This window comes from Mustela putorius, unplaced genomic scaffold (assembly GCF_011764305.1).
Source record: "Mustela putorius furo isolate JIRA1106 unplaced genomic scaffold, ASM1176430v1.1 tig00000275_pilon_pilon_pilon, whole genome shotgun sequence".
Lineage (NCBI taxonomy): Eukaryota > Metazoa > Chordata > Mammalia > Carnivora > Mustelidae > Mustela > Mustela putorius.
This window is the reverse complement of record NW_025421341.1, coordinates 14,750,208-14,768,917: the sequence shown is the minus strand read 5'-3', so window position 1 is coordinate 14,768,917 and position 18,710 is coordinate 14,750,208. Positions and strand designations below refer to the sequence as shown.

The following is an 18,710-nucleotide window of genomic DNA, read 5'->3' as shown; positions in this document are numbered from 1 at the left end:
ATCATCTGAAACCAAACTGCTTTACTTGTTGCTGCCATATTCAATACATACTCTATATACAACACTACTCTTTTTTCTAGAACCCATGAATGGTTTTTTACAGTTCAGTGGAAAGTCCATACTCCTATGAGTGTCATTCAAGGACTGTTACAATCTAGTCCCACTCACTTGTCTAATCTCATGGACTGGAGACCCCTCTACAAAAGCCATCCCAGTCTCAATTCCTCCTCAGGCTTTCCAAAGAAGCCCTATGCATTTCCACACCCCAAGAGGCTTTGCACATGCCATCCTCTTTCTTCTAGCTTTCTTTAAAGCCCAATCTACCTGTTCATATCTTCCATGGAAGTTTCCACGGCTATCTCTTATTTGAGAGAATGCCCTTCCCTGATGCTCTCTCAGAATATGTGGTAGAGAAGAAAAATCCAAACTTTAATGCAAACAAAAATATTTTACAAAGACGTTTGTTGTAATGTAGTATAAAAAGCTGAAATATCCCTAAATTTCCATTAGTAGTCTAGGTTAATTGTTATGACCATTCAACGAAATATTTGGTGGGTATTAAAAAGAATGAGGTGAATCTTTTAGCTAATGCTAAAAAATTGTCTCCTCATTTGGGGCTGTCCAATTTTAATTGATTTTTGCTCAAATAAGCTCTACAGAAGTTTAGTATACCCTAGTTTATCTTTTAACATTCTAGTGTTAGGAGAGGGAACTGAAGGAGATGCTCACAACCAGGCATGCGTACCTTTGGAGCCCCTGACATTGCAAACTTTAACTTCTTTTTTTTCTGAGAGAGAGAGAGAGAGGAGTAGGAGTGTGGGAGGCGGGGTGGGGGGAAGCAGAGGAAGAGAGAGAGAGAATCTTAAGCTGGGTGTGGAGCCCAACATGGACCTTGATCTCAGAGTCCTGAGATCATGACCTGAGCTGAAATCAGGAATAAAACCAACTAAGCAACCCACACTCCCTGGCGTTTCTTTTTCCATATGGGGTCTGAAAATTGGTCAGAATTAGACTGAGTCAAAGTGACTTCTGAGGACTGATTCAGATTTAGAAATTTAGCTGGTCTGGAGTCACATTAGGTCTAACCTAAACCAGACTGGTCCAGTATGAAGCCTCAGGTGAATAAATTTTGTTTTAAGGCTGAACAAGTAGGTTTACTTTACCAAAGATTATCTTGAATGACAGTGGCCACTGTGGATAACTTTTAACCATTTTAAGAGAAGCCTATCCATTTATGAAGTGCCCTAGAGAGAAAGCTGTCTCAGCCAGGCACTTACTATACTCGTTGTTGGGAGGGAAATAATCTTTTGCATCATCTTTGCCCCCTTGTGTGTCCATGGGATTGCTCAATACTGCCATAAATATTTGCTGTTTGTCCTAGATGAAACCTGACAACTTATTCAAAAAGTTTTTTTTTTTTTAAGTAGTTCTGTGGTAGAAGTTGGCCAAATTGGAAACTGATATTCAGAGCCTGATAGGAATTTTGGTTTTAATGCTTCTCTCCTAAATCAAAATGAAACTGTGTGCCCAGAGGGAAAGTAAAACATTCTAAAGCCATTGAGGAAGGATTTACTAAAACATTCCAAAAAAACAACTGTAAGTCTAGAATTTAGAAATCTTTTGATTTCCATCTTAGTTGAAGATCTTCTCCAGGATATAAAGAAGCGATTTGAGGATAATGGAGTTAGATGGCTGGGTAAGTATCTTGCCATTTAAATTACATCCCGGTTCTTTGAAGAATTACCAAGTGTACTTGTCTAACAAATCGAGTCTACAAAAACAGAAATGTAGACTTAGAAACAATTCAAAGCCCAACTATCCTTTTTACCAATCCCCAAATCCCTATTCATCTGAAAAGGCTTTCAGATATTGTAAAAAATGTGGATTTAGGAAACAAAAGCCCTTCTTGAAGAAATTTATATCCTCTCTGTGCCTTTGAGATGTAAATGTTGTATTTGGTTTCCCCCAGGAACCTAGGACCATCTCTTGAAATGCAAACTTCAGGGAGGTAATTTTTTTTTAATTATTAAATTTTTTATTAACATATAATGTATTATTAGCCCCAGGGATACAGGTCTGTGAATCACCAGGTTTACACACTTCACAGCACTCACCATAGCACATACCCTCCCCAATATCCATAACCCAACCACCCTCTCCTTACCCCCCTCCCCCCAGCAACCCTGTTTGTTTTGTGAGTCTCAGTGTTTGTCTCCCTCCCAATCCCATCTTGTTTCATTTTTTCCTTCCCTACCCATCAAACCTTCCACATTGCTTCTCAAATTCTTCATAAAAGGGAGATCATATGATAATTGTCTTTCTCTGATTGACTTATTAGGGAGATAATTCTTTTTTTTTTTTTTAAAGATTTTATTTATTTATTTGACAGAGAGAGATCACAGTAGGAGAGAGGAAGGGAAGAGATCACAGAGAGAGAGGAAGGGAAGCAGGCCCCCTGCTGAGCAGAGAGCCTGATGTGGGACTTGATCCCAGGACCCTGAGATCATGACCTGAGCAGCTTAACCCACTGAGCCACCCAGGCGCCCCTAGGGAGATAATTCTTATCAGGAAAGTATATAATGGGCCACTCCTCATGACCCCAGCACAGCTGTTTTGCCCTTGGCTCCCGTCCCTTGCTTTAATAAAACCATCTTTTTGCAACAAAGACGTCTCAAGGAATTCTTCCTTGGCTGTTGGCTTTGAACACAAACATCTTTCCTACACCAATGTGATCTAGAATAATCTTTGATAAAGAAAAACTAGTTTAGAGGCACCTCGTGGCTCAGTGGGTTAAAGCATCTGCCTTTGGCTCAGGTCTTGTGGGATTAAGCCCCAAATCTGGCTCTCTGCTCAGCAGGGAGCCTGCTTCCCTCTCTCTCTGCCTGCCTCTCTGCCTATTTGTGATCTCTGTCTGTCAAATAAATAAATAAAATCTTAAAAAAAAAACAACAGAAAAAAGAAAAACTAGTTTAAGTTTGTTGATTTAATTAAAACAATACTATCTTTAAAGTTATCAGCATTAAATATAATACTCTTATTCTAATAGATTTACTAAGAGTCAAAGGAACTCATTCTTGCTGTTGTAGAATTTATCAGCAAGAAAGATAACTTAAAGTGATTAGCTGCTCAATGTCTTAAGAAATTTTCATGTGTAGACATAATTGTTAAGAATTAGGTAGATGTAAGATTTACTATGAAGAAGACTATACTTCTAGAAATTGTAAAATGTATTAATGAATTTGTCAATCCCACTATAATAGGCTACTACTATACTAGTCCACAATTGCTTTCTTCTTAGTTACCACTAGGAATAAAGGATTCTCAGGGTTAAGAACCCTAATCAATATGTGTAATTAAAACTACTTAGAAATAATAAGGATGAAAAATAGGTAAATAAAGTAAAATGACCATTTGTTCCAGATTGAGGAATTTTTAAAAAAAAAAGTAGAACAAAATCTGAATGGGCGTGGAAAAAAATTATAGAAAATTGGTAGAACAGGAATCTTGGAAAGTAAATTTTACATGTGGTTATGCTGACTAAAGTTAGGACAGATGTATTTAAGTTTTTAAATAATGAGTTTTAATATTAAAAACTCACTGGTAAAAAAGTTAGAATTTGGTTTTGTCTCAGCTGAAAAAACAAATTTTGACTATTGGTCTGCTTTTCATAAAAGATTGTAAAAAGTATTTTTCAACCTTTTGGGTAATCTACCTGGAAAGCAAATGTTTTGTGTCTTACCAAAATAATTTACTGTGCTTCACGTTGTCTTTATCAGGGTCTTTGATCACTTAAGAAAACCCATTTTTTTTTTTTTTTAAGATTTTGTTTCTTTATTTGACAGAGAGAGAGAGATCACAAGTAGGCAGAGAGGCAGGCAGAGAGAGAGGAGGAAGCAGGCTTCCTGCTGAGCAGAGAGCCCAATGCGATGCGGGGCTCGCATTGGGCTCGATTCCAGGACCCTGAGATCATGACCTGAGCAGTGGCTTAACCCACTGAGCCACCCCATTTTTTTTTAAGAGAGAATGGAACTTGGGTGAGGAGAGGGAGTGAGGGAATCTTAAATAGGCTCCCCACCCAGTGCAGAGCCCCACATGGGGCTGCATCTCAGGACACTGAGATCAAGACCTGAGCTAAAATCAAGTCAGACACTTAATCCACGGAGCCACCCAGGTGCCCCTATATTTGCCTTTAAAATCTATTATGGCTTTAGTTAAATAGGTAATTAAGTATTATTTCATAGTGATCTGAGATCTTATTTACTCAAATGTTCAAACCTTTTGACATTTTGGCAACATCCTAAAGAAGAACTAATTCCTATTCTCCTGAAACTGTTCCAAAAAATAGAAATGGAAGGAAAACTTCCCAACTCATTTTATGAGGCCAGCATCACCTTGATCCCAAAACCAGACAAGGATCCCACCAAAAAAGAGAGCTATAGACCGATATCCTTGATGAACACAGATGCGAAAATACTCAACAAAATACTAGCCAATAGGATTCAACAGTACATTAAAAAGATTATTCACCACGACCAAGTGGGATTTATTCCAGGGCTGCAAGGTTGGTTCAACATCCGCAAATCAGTCAATGTGATACAACACATCAATAAAAGAAAGAACAAGAACCATATGATACTCTCAATAGATGCTGAAAAAGCATTTGACAAAGTACAACATCCCTTCCTGATCAAAAAACTCTTCAAAGTGTAGGGATAGAGGGCACATACCTCAATATCATCAAAGCTATCTATGAAAAACCCACCGCAAATATCATTCTCAATGGAGAAAAACTGAAAGCTTTTCCGCTAAGGTCAGGAACATGGCAGGGATGTCCATTATCACCACTGCTATTCAACATCGTACTAGAGGTCCTAGCGTCAGCAATCAGACAACAAAAGGAAATTAAAGGCATCCAAATCGGCAAAGAAGAAGTCAAATTATCACTCTTCGCAGATGATATGATAGTATATGTGGAAAACCCAAAAGACTCCACTCCAAAACTGCTAGAACTTATACAGGAATTCAGTAAAGTGTCAGGATATAAAATCAATGCACAGAAATCAGTTGCATTTCTCTACACCAACAGCAAGACAGAAGAAAGAGATATTAAGGAGTCAATCCCATTTACAATTGCATCCAAAACCATAAGATACCTAGGAATAAACCTAACCAAAGAGACACAGAATCTAAAGTTGAATTCTAAATGAAATCTCTTTGATTTCAAAGTAACTTGAGTTTTCCCAGAGGGTCCCTAGAAAACCTCAAAGAATTTGTCTCTCACCCTGTAAGAGAGATGTTAAACTAGGTTTATTTAATGTGTTAAATTATGTGGAAGCACTGTCAAGTGAGAATTGACAATAAACTTCTGAAGTTATAGGTATATGGAAATATATTATTAATACAGGTATTTGGAAATGGTTCCAAGTTTCTAGAAAGTTGTCAATACTCCCATCCAATTAATATCCTAAATTATTGTGTACCACAGACATAACTATGTTTCTTTATCAAATGAACTTTCATCAGATCTTTAATCATGGCTACTTTTTTAAAGGTCTTTCCATTTACAGACAGTTACTGTTTTACTCGGATGCTTTTATAAAGTGCTTCATCTTCAGAAAGATTCATGGTAATATCATAAAATTGAACTGGTTAAGAATTTCCAGAACTAATGGAAAAAATGACCCAAATAGAACAATAATTAATGATATGAGATTGAGTGGACTGATGAAGGTGATTATAATTATTTTAGCCCTTTTTCTTTGAAACATTGCTGGTTCCTTAATGTTTAATTTTTCCAGATTTACGGGAATGTTTGTTCTCTTTTCTCTTAATCTATCTATGACTTACAGTAGTTTTAAAAAGTATATCGCTATAAAGAAAATGGAAACATTTACTTTTTCTCCTTAGCTGATTCCTCCAGAACTCAGAAATTCAGTGAGCATTCTTATTTTCCTGGCAATATAATTATCTGCATAAGTTCAATAAGAATCTGTTTTTGAATAATAGGGAAAAACTGGAAACTTTGGTTTTATTACCAAGGCTTTGACTAATGTTCTATTTGAGAAGATTTATAAAATCAGATATGACCAGACTGTTTGAAATGACTAAGGTTGACTTTATGGAGCCAACAAAAATGCATTGGAAAAACTGGCCTGGTATCTTGCTTACAGGATTCCCAGCAGCCTTATCAGGTGACTAAGGAAGACCATTTCCTGGCAGGCCCAAGAAACTCAAGATATCCTGGGGACCTCAAGAACAGAGGAATTCAGACAAATCAATAGGTATTTTAGGTGAAATCTGATGGTGAGTCCTTCACTTGGTTTCTTTGCCTGGAGATGTTTTTAAAAGTTCAATCTAAGATTCCTTATAAAAAGCTTTAGCAAAACAGATTTGAAAAAAGCCTATAGAATCAATCACTATTCCTACTGTACTTATATAAATAATCAGGCCATGTTTAATGAGGCTAGACATATTTTAGCAAACAAATCAGCCTTCCTATGATTATCTTTGATCAAAATGAGGGTGAGTGTAGAGAAAAAAAAACGTGTTTCAGTAAAAAATTGTAATACTCATAGATATCAGATTCTAGTCCTGGTCATTATTTTTGACATTTTGTTATTTATCTGTACACCCAATTGGATCTTGAATTCTTCTAGTTCCTCAAATATCTGAGGAATTCACCAAACTAATATTTCCCACCTTCTGATTTGGAATCACTAAGAACAAAGACTGCCCTTGAACATTCTTGGAAGGGATAATACCAGCTCCTCCTTCCTACCCAGATGGCAGCCAAACTTCAGGGACTTGAATGGTGGGTCTACATCCCTCATTAGAAAGAGGTCCTCTGGGGATGCGTGGGTGGCTCAGTTGGTTAAGCAGCTGCCTTCGGCTCAGGTCATGATCCCAGCGGGGAGCCTGCTTCTCCCTCTGCCTCTGCCTGCCATTCTGTCTGCCTGTGCTCGCTCTCTCCCCCCCCTCTTTGATAAATAAATAAAATCTTAAAAAAAAAAAAAAAGAGGTCCTCTGAACTCTTGGAGGTGTACACCATCTGGAGATCTAAAACTAAAATTGACTAGGGAGGTTCCTCCTCAGATGCAGATGGCATCGTGGGGACAGCCCTCCCAAGGTTACAGAGCAAGAGCACCATCTCCAATATTAAATCTTCATTCTTGTTGCCTTTTCGCTACTTGCTTTTCTCTTTGTTAATGAGCAGGAGAGGACAGTGCTCCTTAACTCTGGCAACTATGGCTGGATCTACTGCTAAGGCCCTAGCTGTACAACAAAATCTCTATATTTCTTTGCTAATTGGTTTTAGATAGTAGAATTGCTTTACTTCTCAACTGAGCACAGAATCTGCTGTGCGATAGTAAAATACTCCTTGTGGCACCTAGATCAAAGTCTCTGGTATTGTACCAAATATAAGAAATTAACAAATAAGCCTCTGGATAGAACCTGTATATTCTTTGCTATATTTGATGACAGCTGGTTTGGTTCATGGGACCCTGGCTGAGAAGCATCCTTCAGTCTCTTGGCATTAATTCCTAATAGTTGTCATTGTAGTCTCCCTGGTGCATTGCGTTTTCTCAATCATCTTAAATGTATGTTCTCAACCATCAACCATACATTACATGGTCACACAGTGAAGAAGTGTCCAAAAAGATGGACAATGAGATGAACAAAAAAAACCCAATTATTTTATGGATCTGACATCATAACCCATGAGTTTCACAATGAGACAAGAGCAACATAAATCATACCTGAGAGTGGCACTAATACCAAATTTTTGGATGATCTCTCATATATGAGAGGATGACCAAAACGGGGTAATTGTTAAATTAATTAAATAAGGAGACCATTGGCATCATGAGGCTCTAATCCTGTGGTGACCTATGTAAGGTAAAAAAAATCTAAGCCTGGAAATGCCTTGAGGGTACAAATCATAGTGCTAAGGACAACCAATCACAAACAGTCAACCAGGCTTTTAGCTATAGATGGTCAAGAGGTGCCTTACTCTGCTTCTGTCCTTTTTCTACAAAAGCCTCTCCCTGAGCTCCTGTTAGCAGAGTGCTTTAAAGCACTTCTAGTTTGGTGCTGCCTGGTTTGGATAGATTTTTCTTCACATATAAGCTCTTAAAAAAAATCTTCTAGATATAAAGGAAAACTGCAAAGTTCAAAAGTCTTTATGGTATGTCCTATTTGTGTGAAAAAGGAAACAACACATACATTGGTACTTAGGCATATATATGAATGATATATTTTATATATATGTGTATATACATATAGACATATATACATATGTGTGTATGTGTATGTATATGTATATATACACACACACATATATATGTATATATATATGATCCTAGAAAGATTCCCGAAAAACTTAAAAATTGTCACTGAGAGTGACTGAGAGTCATGGGAAGAGAAAATACTTTAAGCTTCATACACTTCTATATTGTTTGAATTTCTACTACATACGTTTTTGCAATTAAAACAACTCCATATGACTAAAAGTGTGCATACAAGAAGTGGAAAATGTGAAGAACCCACATTTTGCATGTACCTTTTACTAGCTATGTGGCTTTGGATAAGTCACCTAAATTTCAACAGATTTGTTTTGACATTGTAATTTGGACATAAAACGTTACTTGTATACGATTTCATACAGTTAATGATGGTGGTTCACGGTACAATCTGGGAAATCATAACACACAAAAAGAATTTCTCTTTTGTGAAATGTAGTGAAAATGTCGGTTCTGGGAAAAATAATTTTTTTTTTTAATAATTCGGCAATGGCCTCCGAGAGACATGCTGTCTTGTGCAGAGTATGGGGTAAAAAGTAAAGGGTGTGCTTAGCACTTCAGCCTCCCTCCCTAGAGTGTAAGGCTCTAAGGTTCTAGCAATTGCTATGGATGTGACCTCGCAGTGAAAGGGAATGGAAGCACTTCTTTCGTAAACACTGGGATGGGGGGCGACCAGGGTCATGGGTGATCTTTCTTACCTGCTGCCCCGGCCATGTGCTCATCCATGCTGAGCAGGAGCTCCCAGGCAGCTGGCTGGATGTCTCCATACATTTCTTCTGTCAGAATTGGTGCTGCCTTGATTAGCAGAGATAAAGGAGCAGGTGACAGGCTCATCACCTGGGAAAAGATGGAAATCACATCTGAAAGCCTTGGAAGCCGCTGATTACTGTACTCCTCTTGACACCCAAGTACCACCTCCCTTCCCTGCTTTTCTTAAATGACCTTCAAATACGTTCTAAAATGATGGCATGTTTATTGGCATGGTGTAGGACAAACTTCACATCTTATTTGTCAATGGGAAACTATAAAAGATAATAATTTTTTTTAAGAATTTATTTATTTGTTTGACAGAGAGAAATCACAAGTAGGCAGAGAGGCAGGCAGAGAGAGGAGGGAAGCAGGCTCCCCACTGAGCAGAGCCCCCAACGCGGGGCTCGATCCCAGGACCCTGAGATCATGACCTGAGTCGAAGGCAGAGGCTTTAACCCACTGAGCCACCCAAGTGCCCCTAAAAGATACTAATTTTATCATGCTTTCATGACAAAAATATCTTGCAGCTACCTAAGGAATAAACTGTAGAATAAGCTCTAAGAGAAAAGAAAGACTCCAGCCAGAATATCTTCGTGTTAGTAGACTTTTTTTTTAAGATTTTATTTATTTATTTGACAGAGAGAGGTCACAGTAGGAGAGAGGAAGGGAAGAGATCACAGAGAGAGAGGAAGGGAAGCAGGCCCCCCACTGAGCAGAGAGCCCGATGTGGGACTCGATCCCAGGACCCTGAGATCATGACCTGAGCCAAAGGCAGCGGCTTAACCCACTGAGCCCCCGTGTTAGTAGATTTTTAAAGCTTCCTGTTTTCCTTCCTGTTAGGAGCTGATGGCCCATGGCAGCCAATGAGGAGCTTCTAATTTAGAAGGAAGTTCCATTCCGAGAGTTAGTTTTCTAAGCCAGTAGTCCTGGATGACGTTGTCCCTTTGAAACATTGTATATTGTGGCTATTGCCCTAGATTATGCCACAAAAATCCTATTTAACCTATTTATTTCTATTTATTTTAACCTATTTATAATAAATATAATATACTTATTTTTTAAAAAATTTATTTACTTATTTTAGACTGAGAGCTCGAGCGTGAGCAGGGCAGAGGGAGAAGGAGAGAGAAAGAATTGTAAGCAGAGTAGCCACTGAGCACAGAGATTGAGGCAGCACTTAATCCCATGACCCTGAGATCATAACCTGAGCGACAACCAAAAGTCAGATGCTCAACCACTGAGCTATGCACGTGCCCCCATTATTTCAGATAATTCAGGTGATCAGGGTAAGTTGTGGACAGTCTAGTTCTTTAACCATTTTGAAAACTTTCCAGAAGGGGCATCAGGGTGGCACAGTTGGTTAAGTAACAGATTCTTGGTTTCAGCTCAGGTCATGATCTCATAGTCATGAGATCGAGCCCCACATCAGGCTCCGTGCTCAGTGTGGAGTCTGCTTACAATTCTCTCCCCATGCCCCTCCTGCTCGTGCTATCTCTTTCTCTCACTCTAAAACAGAGAAATAAATCTTTAAAGAGAAAAAAAACTTTCCAGAAAAACAAGTTATTTTTCACAGGCACCCCCTCTCCCACCTTGGGGAATGTGTGTAATGATTTAGACCTTAGGTTGTAATAACAATGTAACAATGTGTCTTGCTCTTGATAAGAAGATAAGTGTATTATCTCTCTCTTTTTTAAAAAAATTAGCATATAATGTATTATTTGCTTCAGGGGTACAGGTCTGTGAATCATCAATCAGTCTTACACAATTCACAGCACTCGCCATAGCACATACCCTCCCCAGTGTCCATAACTCACTACATTGGAAAGAACTCAAATAATGGAGGTTAAAGAGCATCCTACTAAAGAATGAATGGGTCAACCAGGAAATTAAGGAAGATAAGTGTTCTATCTCTTTTAATCCATGCAATAATCCTTTGAAATGGGCCTAGTGTTATAATCCCCACCTTATATATGTATGAGGCAGCTAAGACCAAGAGAAATTAAGCGACTTTTCCAAGGTCCCAGAGCCAGAGCAGGAGCTGTGGGATTTGAACTCAGAAAGTCACATTCTAAGAGTGGGGAGCATCACTACCACGTGCTGGTGGGGATTGACTCCATGGAATTGGGAGAGTGGGAGGAGGCACAGTTCCAGCCGTGTCTCTGTGGAAGCTGGCTGGCTAACAAGAAGGGAATTTTTTGGTTTGCACCCTTGGTGGCATTCTTCCCCACCAATTAAAGGGGTCTTCATGCTAACTGTGCGGAGCGGCACTGGATGTCTCAAGCACTGTAAATGGGCTATCTGGCACCCCCTCCTGATTACGGCTCCGTGAATGTTTCTGATCCAGCTGTCCGTACCTGCAGTCTGATGTATTTTAGCATCCCCGAGTCCTTCTTCCCTTCTAGGTTGGCCTCTGAAACTCTCTTCTTCAGAGAAGGTGTCCGCAGGCATGACTTCTCTGAACACTGCAAAGAATATAAGATAGGGGATGAAGAGTGTTGCCTTCTCTTGAAGGCCAGCAACACTGTTTCCCCCCAAATTTTCCAAGTAACTGTCTTCATCTAATGGGAGGGACGATGTAGGCCTTGTAGGCCCACACCTTCCGAAATTGGTAAAAACAGTTAATTTTGGAATGAAAGGGAGCTCAGGGATCTTTAGCTACAAACTCCTCTTTTACCAAGATGGAAACTGGTGTCCAAAGAAATGGAACACCTTGACCAAATTACAAAGCCGGCTGTGAGCAGAAGTCAGAAATGACGAGGACCTTTTGATTTCCATTTCAGAGCAAGTCATATTCCATGAAGCTGTTAAAAACACACGTCTTTTAAAAAATTAAGTCCGTTAAAACCCGCTCTCATAGCCCCTTTACAGGATTGGATGATTCACATTGGGCATTTGGTCATAGGAGAAAGAATATATTTGCTAAAAGAATGTTAGGAAGTTAAAAATAAAAGACTCATCAAGAAAGTACAGGTTCGGAGCACTTACTATCTAGGCCAAAGTTGTAAGGTAAAATGGTTTCCTTAGAAAAGCCCAAATCATCAAAAAACAAAAAACAAAACCACACTGGTCTATAGGAGGCAGTAGCTCTTTTTTCAAATTATCTCCTGAACCAGGGTCCAGAATAAAACTGACTTCTGTATAAGCACGGAGGAGACAGCTTTCTTCCTCCAACTCCCTAAATGCCAAGGGATGGAGGGGACAGAGCAGCTGAGAGAATGATCGGTCCTAATGGTGACAGGCTGTTGTTTATTTATCCGGAGTCTTGATTCCCCTAGTTGTGCACTGTGGGCTGTGCAAAGAGAGTATTCCTTCCACACAGAATAAACGCTCATTTATGTTTCCAGTTCCGTGTCAATGAAACACTTTCTCCCTCAATGCTGAGGAAAAAACGGAACTCCTTAAGAATTTTGAACAGTGCTTCACAGTGTTATAGATGGAGATATTAGGAAAAAAAGACAAATCTAAAAGTACACGAATGTTCCAAGAAAGTCTTTCAAAACTCTGACAAAAAGACCCAAGACAATGCATCTGGTGTGTGACTGGTATGTAATGAACTTTTAGAATGAATCTACTTCAAAACAAATGAATCCGAGCTCTTACTGTGTTTTCTAAAGATAAAAATGTGGAGGCACATACTTGGGAACATGTATCATTTGAGGAGATAAACCCTCAAATGATGCATTGCATTTTTTTTTCTGTGAATGTATAAACAATATACAGCAAGACCCACGCCTGTTTTATAACTTAGAATCTGTTCTAAAATCACATGGCAAAATAAAATAAAATAAAATGAAATAAAATAAAATCAAATGGCCATAATTTTTCATAATGTAGGTGTGTATTTGGCATCCTTTTTAAAAAGTCAAGGTATTTTAAAAGGGGCATCTCTCTTATTCTTTTTATAAAACTATATGTGCAAATTTCAGAATGCTGGAAAACACAGAAAAACTTGGAAGAAAAAAACAGAAACCCCTATAATCCTTAACCAGTGATAGCTGTTATTTTGTTCCTTTCAGACTTTTTTTCATTCTGTGTGTCTTAGCACAATGGTGAGGATGTCCTATATGTAGTGCCCAAATTTTAAGCAACTCATTTTATTAGGATCTTGTGATATTTCCCCAGGTAACTAGATAAGATTTTCAAAATAGGATTTAAAATATGATTTTCAAACTTTGTTAATATTTTACCTTTTCTTCTCTGGCTGGACATTTTATCTTTTTCAGGGTTACTTTTGAATAATATCTCTTGGTTAAATTATAGGTTTTTTTTTTAAAGATTTTTTTTATTTATTTGCCAGAGATAGAGAGAGAGAGTACACACAAACAGGCAGAGAGGCAGGCAGAGGCAGCGACGAGAGAAGCAGGCTCCCCACCCAGCAAGGAGCCCGATGTGGGACTCGATCCCAGGACCCTGGAATCATGACCTGAGCCGAAGGAAGCGGCTTAACCAACTGAGCCACCCAGGCATCCCAAATTATAGGTTTTTTATCAGGCAGATAATCAGCTTAGAAGAAAAAGGGTGAACATTCATGTTTGCCTCTGACACTCTGGGGAATGTAGGATTCTGTTTAATCTCGTTTACTAGGGACAGAAGGTATATGTCAAGCTTCTCAGTATGTATCAAATACTTGGTATTCATGCATACTTCCCTAGGATGCATTATGTGTTCTGGTGTCTCATCATCATTAGGATGCTTGTGTTAGAGGAAAGGGAAGGGAATTAGCAGGGCTTTCACTCTAGGGTGATGGGCTAGTGATTCTTCAAGTGACTTGCTGAGGCTTGAAAGATAGGTACCAAAGATGCATAATCGTGTGACTGGCACTTGGATACACTGTGAAAGTCCTCAAGTGTGACTGGTGTGACCTCTACTGGTGTGACCCCTACTCAGACTGACAAGCCTAATATCAGTTGCTTTTTGGCTTTTATAACTCGATGTAAAACTTGGCCAGAAGAGAACTAATTCCTGGATGCAGGAAAAGGCTAGTTCTGAAGGCATATTTTGTTACTAGTGTTTCATGGAAGAGTAAGAAATTTCATTGGACTATGAGTTGCCTATGCTGGTTGGAATTACACATCAAGCTGGTACATGTAAAGAAACCCAAGACTAGTAATCCAAGACCAAAGGACAGAATGTATCACCGATAGAGGATGGCATTCATTGTGGAGTCAATCTACCAAGGGGAGGCAGCTACACAGCCCCAGGAAGTGGCAGGGATCCTGGGGCATGCTTGTTGTGGTCTGCTGTAGATCTTGGACCACTGACATTTTCTTCTCTCTGTATGGCTTGGACATACATTCATCATATTTGGCTCTGTGGCTTCTCTCCTCATTCTGACCACTGTTGATCAACTTTGTAATCCAAAACCAGTCCTTTGACTGACCAGGGCTTTATCCAATGATGTTTGGATCACAAAGAGAAAGAGTGGAGCCTACAAGATGAACAAAACAGGAGTTGTTGGTCAGGGGACAGAGATGAGGAAGAAGATGTAGATGCAGAAAGAAGTACAGGTGAGAAACTAGGCTGATTCTGATATAGACAGCAGATTTGGTTCCCATTCCTTTGGGGCTTGGCTCTTTAGGTTGGTCCTTGGTTTCATGACGTTCTGCTATGTCCTTTGAAGAAACTAATTATTTGAACAAGTTTCTGTGGGTTTCTTGCAAGGAAAATTATTGACCAGAGAGACATAATAATTATTTTAAATAAAAAATTGATTTATTCATTTAATAATTCAAGAGTGTTTCTCAGGAGTTAACCAAATGCCAGGAACTGGGCTAACCTTTGGGGATTTACTGCGGAGCAAAACTCCCTTGATGTCTGGCCCTCATGGACAAGGTATCTTACAAGGAGAGACTGATAACAAACAAGCAAACAAAAAATCATGGTATGCATAAAAGTAGACAAATGCCACGAATGAGGAAGCATTGTGGAAATAATATGGTATTTAAAATTCAAGAAAACTGGGGGTGCCTGGGTGGCTCAGTGGGTTAAGTGTCTGCTTTCAGCTCAGGTTAGTATCTCTGGGTCCTGGGATTGAGCCCCTCACATTGGGCTCATTACTTAGTGGGGAGTCTGCTTATCCCTCTGTCCCTCCCCTGCTTATGTTCTTGTGTGCTCTCTCTCAAATAATAAAATCTTAAAAAATAAAAAAAAGGGATAAAATTTAAGAAAACTGGAGTCAGTTTACCAAGCTCTCTGGGAAAGAGATCTTCCTGGAAACATATTTCATGCCAAGAGAAGTCTAATTATTTCCCCAAAGGTAACCTAGACCTTTGGGCCTCACACATCTTTGACATGTGAATTTGAATGGGGAGACATTCTAGCAGATGAAATCAAGACCTACAGCCTGGTTTTGGTCTCATAGTAGTGTTTTCCAAAGCTTTGAAAAAACATTAGTCCTGCAGGAAATCAGCTAGCCCCTTGCCACTTGCTTTGGCTTCACAGAATTTACTGACACTGTTCCCTTTTTTTTCAGGCACGTATCACCTTGTACCCTTTTAAACTTTTTGGGTGAAAGGAAAAAAAAGTTGTTTTATCTACTCCTTTTCTTTCATCAGGAAGCACTTACTGAAAATATACTCTGTTTAGAACATGGCATTGGACAAGATACATATATAAAGGAAAAATGAAAGAATATTTTGGTGAAGGTAATATACAGTATATAAAAACCCCTCAAGCTTGGAAGTGCACTAAAATAGACTAACAGGATGTACAGTGTGTCTCTGAGCATTGAAATGTAGATTAGCAGATTGATCAGAGTTACATGGGTTACAAAATGTACTAGCTGCCACAAATATACTCTGCCATAAAAACCAATTCAAGAGGAAACAGGAATGAAATATCAATTGCTCATAAGGCTCAATTTTAATCAGAATCACTGCTTTTATTCTTGATATATTGCCTACTCTATTTTCAGTTTGGCCCTAGAAATGTGGGCATTATTCATTTATGTGATAGATTCAGCCCAGGAAATGGAAACATCAAGAGAGATCAAAACAGAGCTTGCACAGGAGGCTGGCATTTTGAAAATAAAATGTTTATTGCAGCAGACTCAATGCATTTTTTCAGCTCTTCACCTGCATGACTAATTTAAATATGTTAAGATTAGAGGCCACTGAACTCTTGCTTTACTTTCTCTTTGCCTTCCTAAACTGTAAGCATGCCTGAGGTTGGCAAGCCTCTTCTGCCGCCTCCGGCCAGCATCCCTGGTGAGCTAGGGGCAGAGGGCACTCATAAACTAGACAGCCCACTCAGCCGGTCGTTCAATCCTTACTGTCCCTCCACTCTAAGAGGAACTCTGGTTGATACCACATAGGAAACAGTGTGCAAGACTTCCCCGGAAGTTCATAATTAAGTGGCAGAGGAGAAACAAGGAGACAAGGGGCCCCATTTTGCAGGCAGATTGATCTTAAAACTCTCAGAGCTCGCCACTTCTCACGGGATAAAGACTAAAGTATGGATTACAGGTGATGGTATAGTTGGAGCAGTAAGGAATCTCAGAGTATGTAGGGTGAACAACAAACATTAATTCCAACATACGTGGTTTTCTTCTAAAACTAAGAGAGTTTTCATGTGAAGGAGAACTTACTTAAATAAAAATATATCTACATATCTGTATACATATATACACACATGGATATAGGTACCTATATGGTTCTTTTTATGACATCATTAACAGCTCAGGAAGTTACCCACGTTGATCTATTCCCAAGATTTTCCTGCAGAATATGTGTAGTCTGAATACCATGAGATATAATAGAGTATCTCTAATACTCCAACAGAGCTTTAAAAAAAAAAAAAAAAGCTCTGGATTTGATATTCCATATTTCTGAATAAAAGTCTAGCTAAGTACGTTACAGTTGTGAACTGTGACCGTTTCACCCCTCTGAGCCTCCAATTCTTCATTTGTAAAATGAGGAGTACAGTATCTCTTGCACAAAGTTTATAAGAATCAAAAAGCACTTTGTCAGTGATACATACCTGTGTTACAGCATTACTTATATGCTTTGAAAAAAAAATACTGAAAGATCCTATCCTGGATCTTTCATAAGTGTGCAAACAGCACACTTATGCATGAAATACAGTTTTTTTTTTTTTCTTTAGGATCTCTTGTACTACCCTGAATTTCTTCAATGAACTGTATTATAATTTAAAGAAAAATTCCTTTGTGAGTGCTAAAACATTACAAATTGCTGCATGACTCAACTGCATATTTTTTGTTATTGCTCATATTCTCCAGTTGCTTGATTTGAATTTTATGCCCCTCCCTCCACCGCACCAAACCCGGCTTACAAACTCCTTAGGGGAAGGATCCTCTGATTCTACTTATTTACTTTTTACTTCTCCCAGAATACCAACAGCAGGTGCACAATGAATGCTCACTGAAATGAATAGGTATTATATCAAAATCTCTTTGTAAAACCACTTGTGAGGAGCAGCTGCAGGGGCGGCCAGCAGCACGGGGTTAGGCGTCTTGGCCATCACACCTATTCTGGGGCAGGTGGGTGACCCAAGTCTTTCCCGGCAGGACCACGGCAGCCCTGGTTACTGTCTTCATCTCCTGCCAGCTCAGCTGTTCAGTGTACTTGTCAAGAAAGAGCAGCTGAATGCTTGGAAAATGTAAGAGTTTCTTTAAGGAGTTTCCTTTGGTCTGATTTGACCTAGATTACTCTACTATTTATCTGTGAACAATTGGGCCATTTATTACTTATTCCTTAATAAGAAACTGATAAACCATGTCAGTTTCCTATTACCGCTATAATAAACTACTGCAAAATTCATGGTGCAAAACAACACAAATGTATTATCTTACAGTTTTTGAGGTCAGATCTAAAATGGATTGGCAGGGCTGGGTTCCTTCTGGAGGCTCAAAGGAATCATCCATTTCTTCATCTTTCTAGCTTCTAGGGGCTGCCCCATTCCACAGCTTATGGCTCTGGATCGCTCCAACCTCTGCCTCTGTGTCCCATCTCCCTAACTCTGACACACATACCTCCTTTTTCACTTATAAGGACCTACATAATGACAATGATCCCACTTGGATAATTCAGAGTAATTTCCCCCTTCAAAGATTCCTACCTTATTCCCTCAGGCAAAATCCCTTTTGCCACATAAGGTAACCTATTCACAGGTTCTAGAAATTAGAATAAAGACCTCTTGGGGAGACATTATTCTGTCTACCACCATGACCTATTCATCACCCACACCCCTATGAATGCATATTCATTCCCAGAAATAAAACAAAACCTGGGAAAAGATACCACGAAGATAAAGCACCTGTCTTACTTTGTTCACCTTCTACCTTTGTTCAAAATCGCACAGATCTGTAACCTGGTTTATACACCTGCAATGGCCTGAAATTTGTATTTAGAGAAGATTGCTGGGACATCATCTTCCCTATCAGAGGCATATAACCAGGTGATGGTTCACTCACCTCTTTCTGTTTCTTGCCCCGGAGAGCCACACTGCTGCTGCTGTTACTCTCCCGGAGGGAGTCCACGGTATCTCCATAGAGTAGCTTGATGGCTCTGACCAGCCGAGCACAGGAGCGGCTGTGGTGCAGGTAACAGTGAGGGTGGCAGTAGTCGACGTGGGTGCAGATGAAGCTCTGCTGATTGCACAGCAAGATCATGACCTGGAACACACATGTTCCTGAGACTCAAC

At 39.3% G+C, this 18,710-nt stretch overlaps 1 protein-coding gene across 1 annotated transcript in view; it reads right to left on the bottom strand.

Annotated features, from left to right (window-relative positions):
* Positions 1-18,710, bottom strand: part of UNC80 (unc-80 homolog, NALCN channel complex subunit) — a 227,933-nt gene that overhangs the window by 78,268 nt on the left and 130,955 nt on the right. The window contains 3 exon segments of the mRNA XM_045078694.1: positions 8,999-9,137; positions 11,405-11,512; positions 18,481-18,681. Of these exon segments, the coding sequence (XP_044934629.1) occupies positions 8,999-9,137; positions 11,405-11,512; positions 18,481-18,681 (448 nt within the window).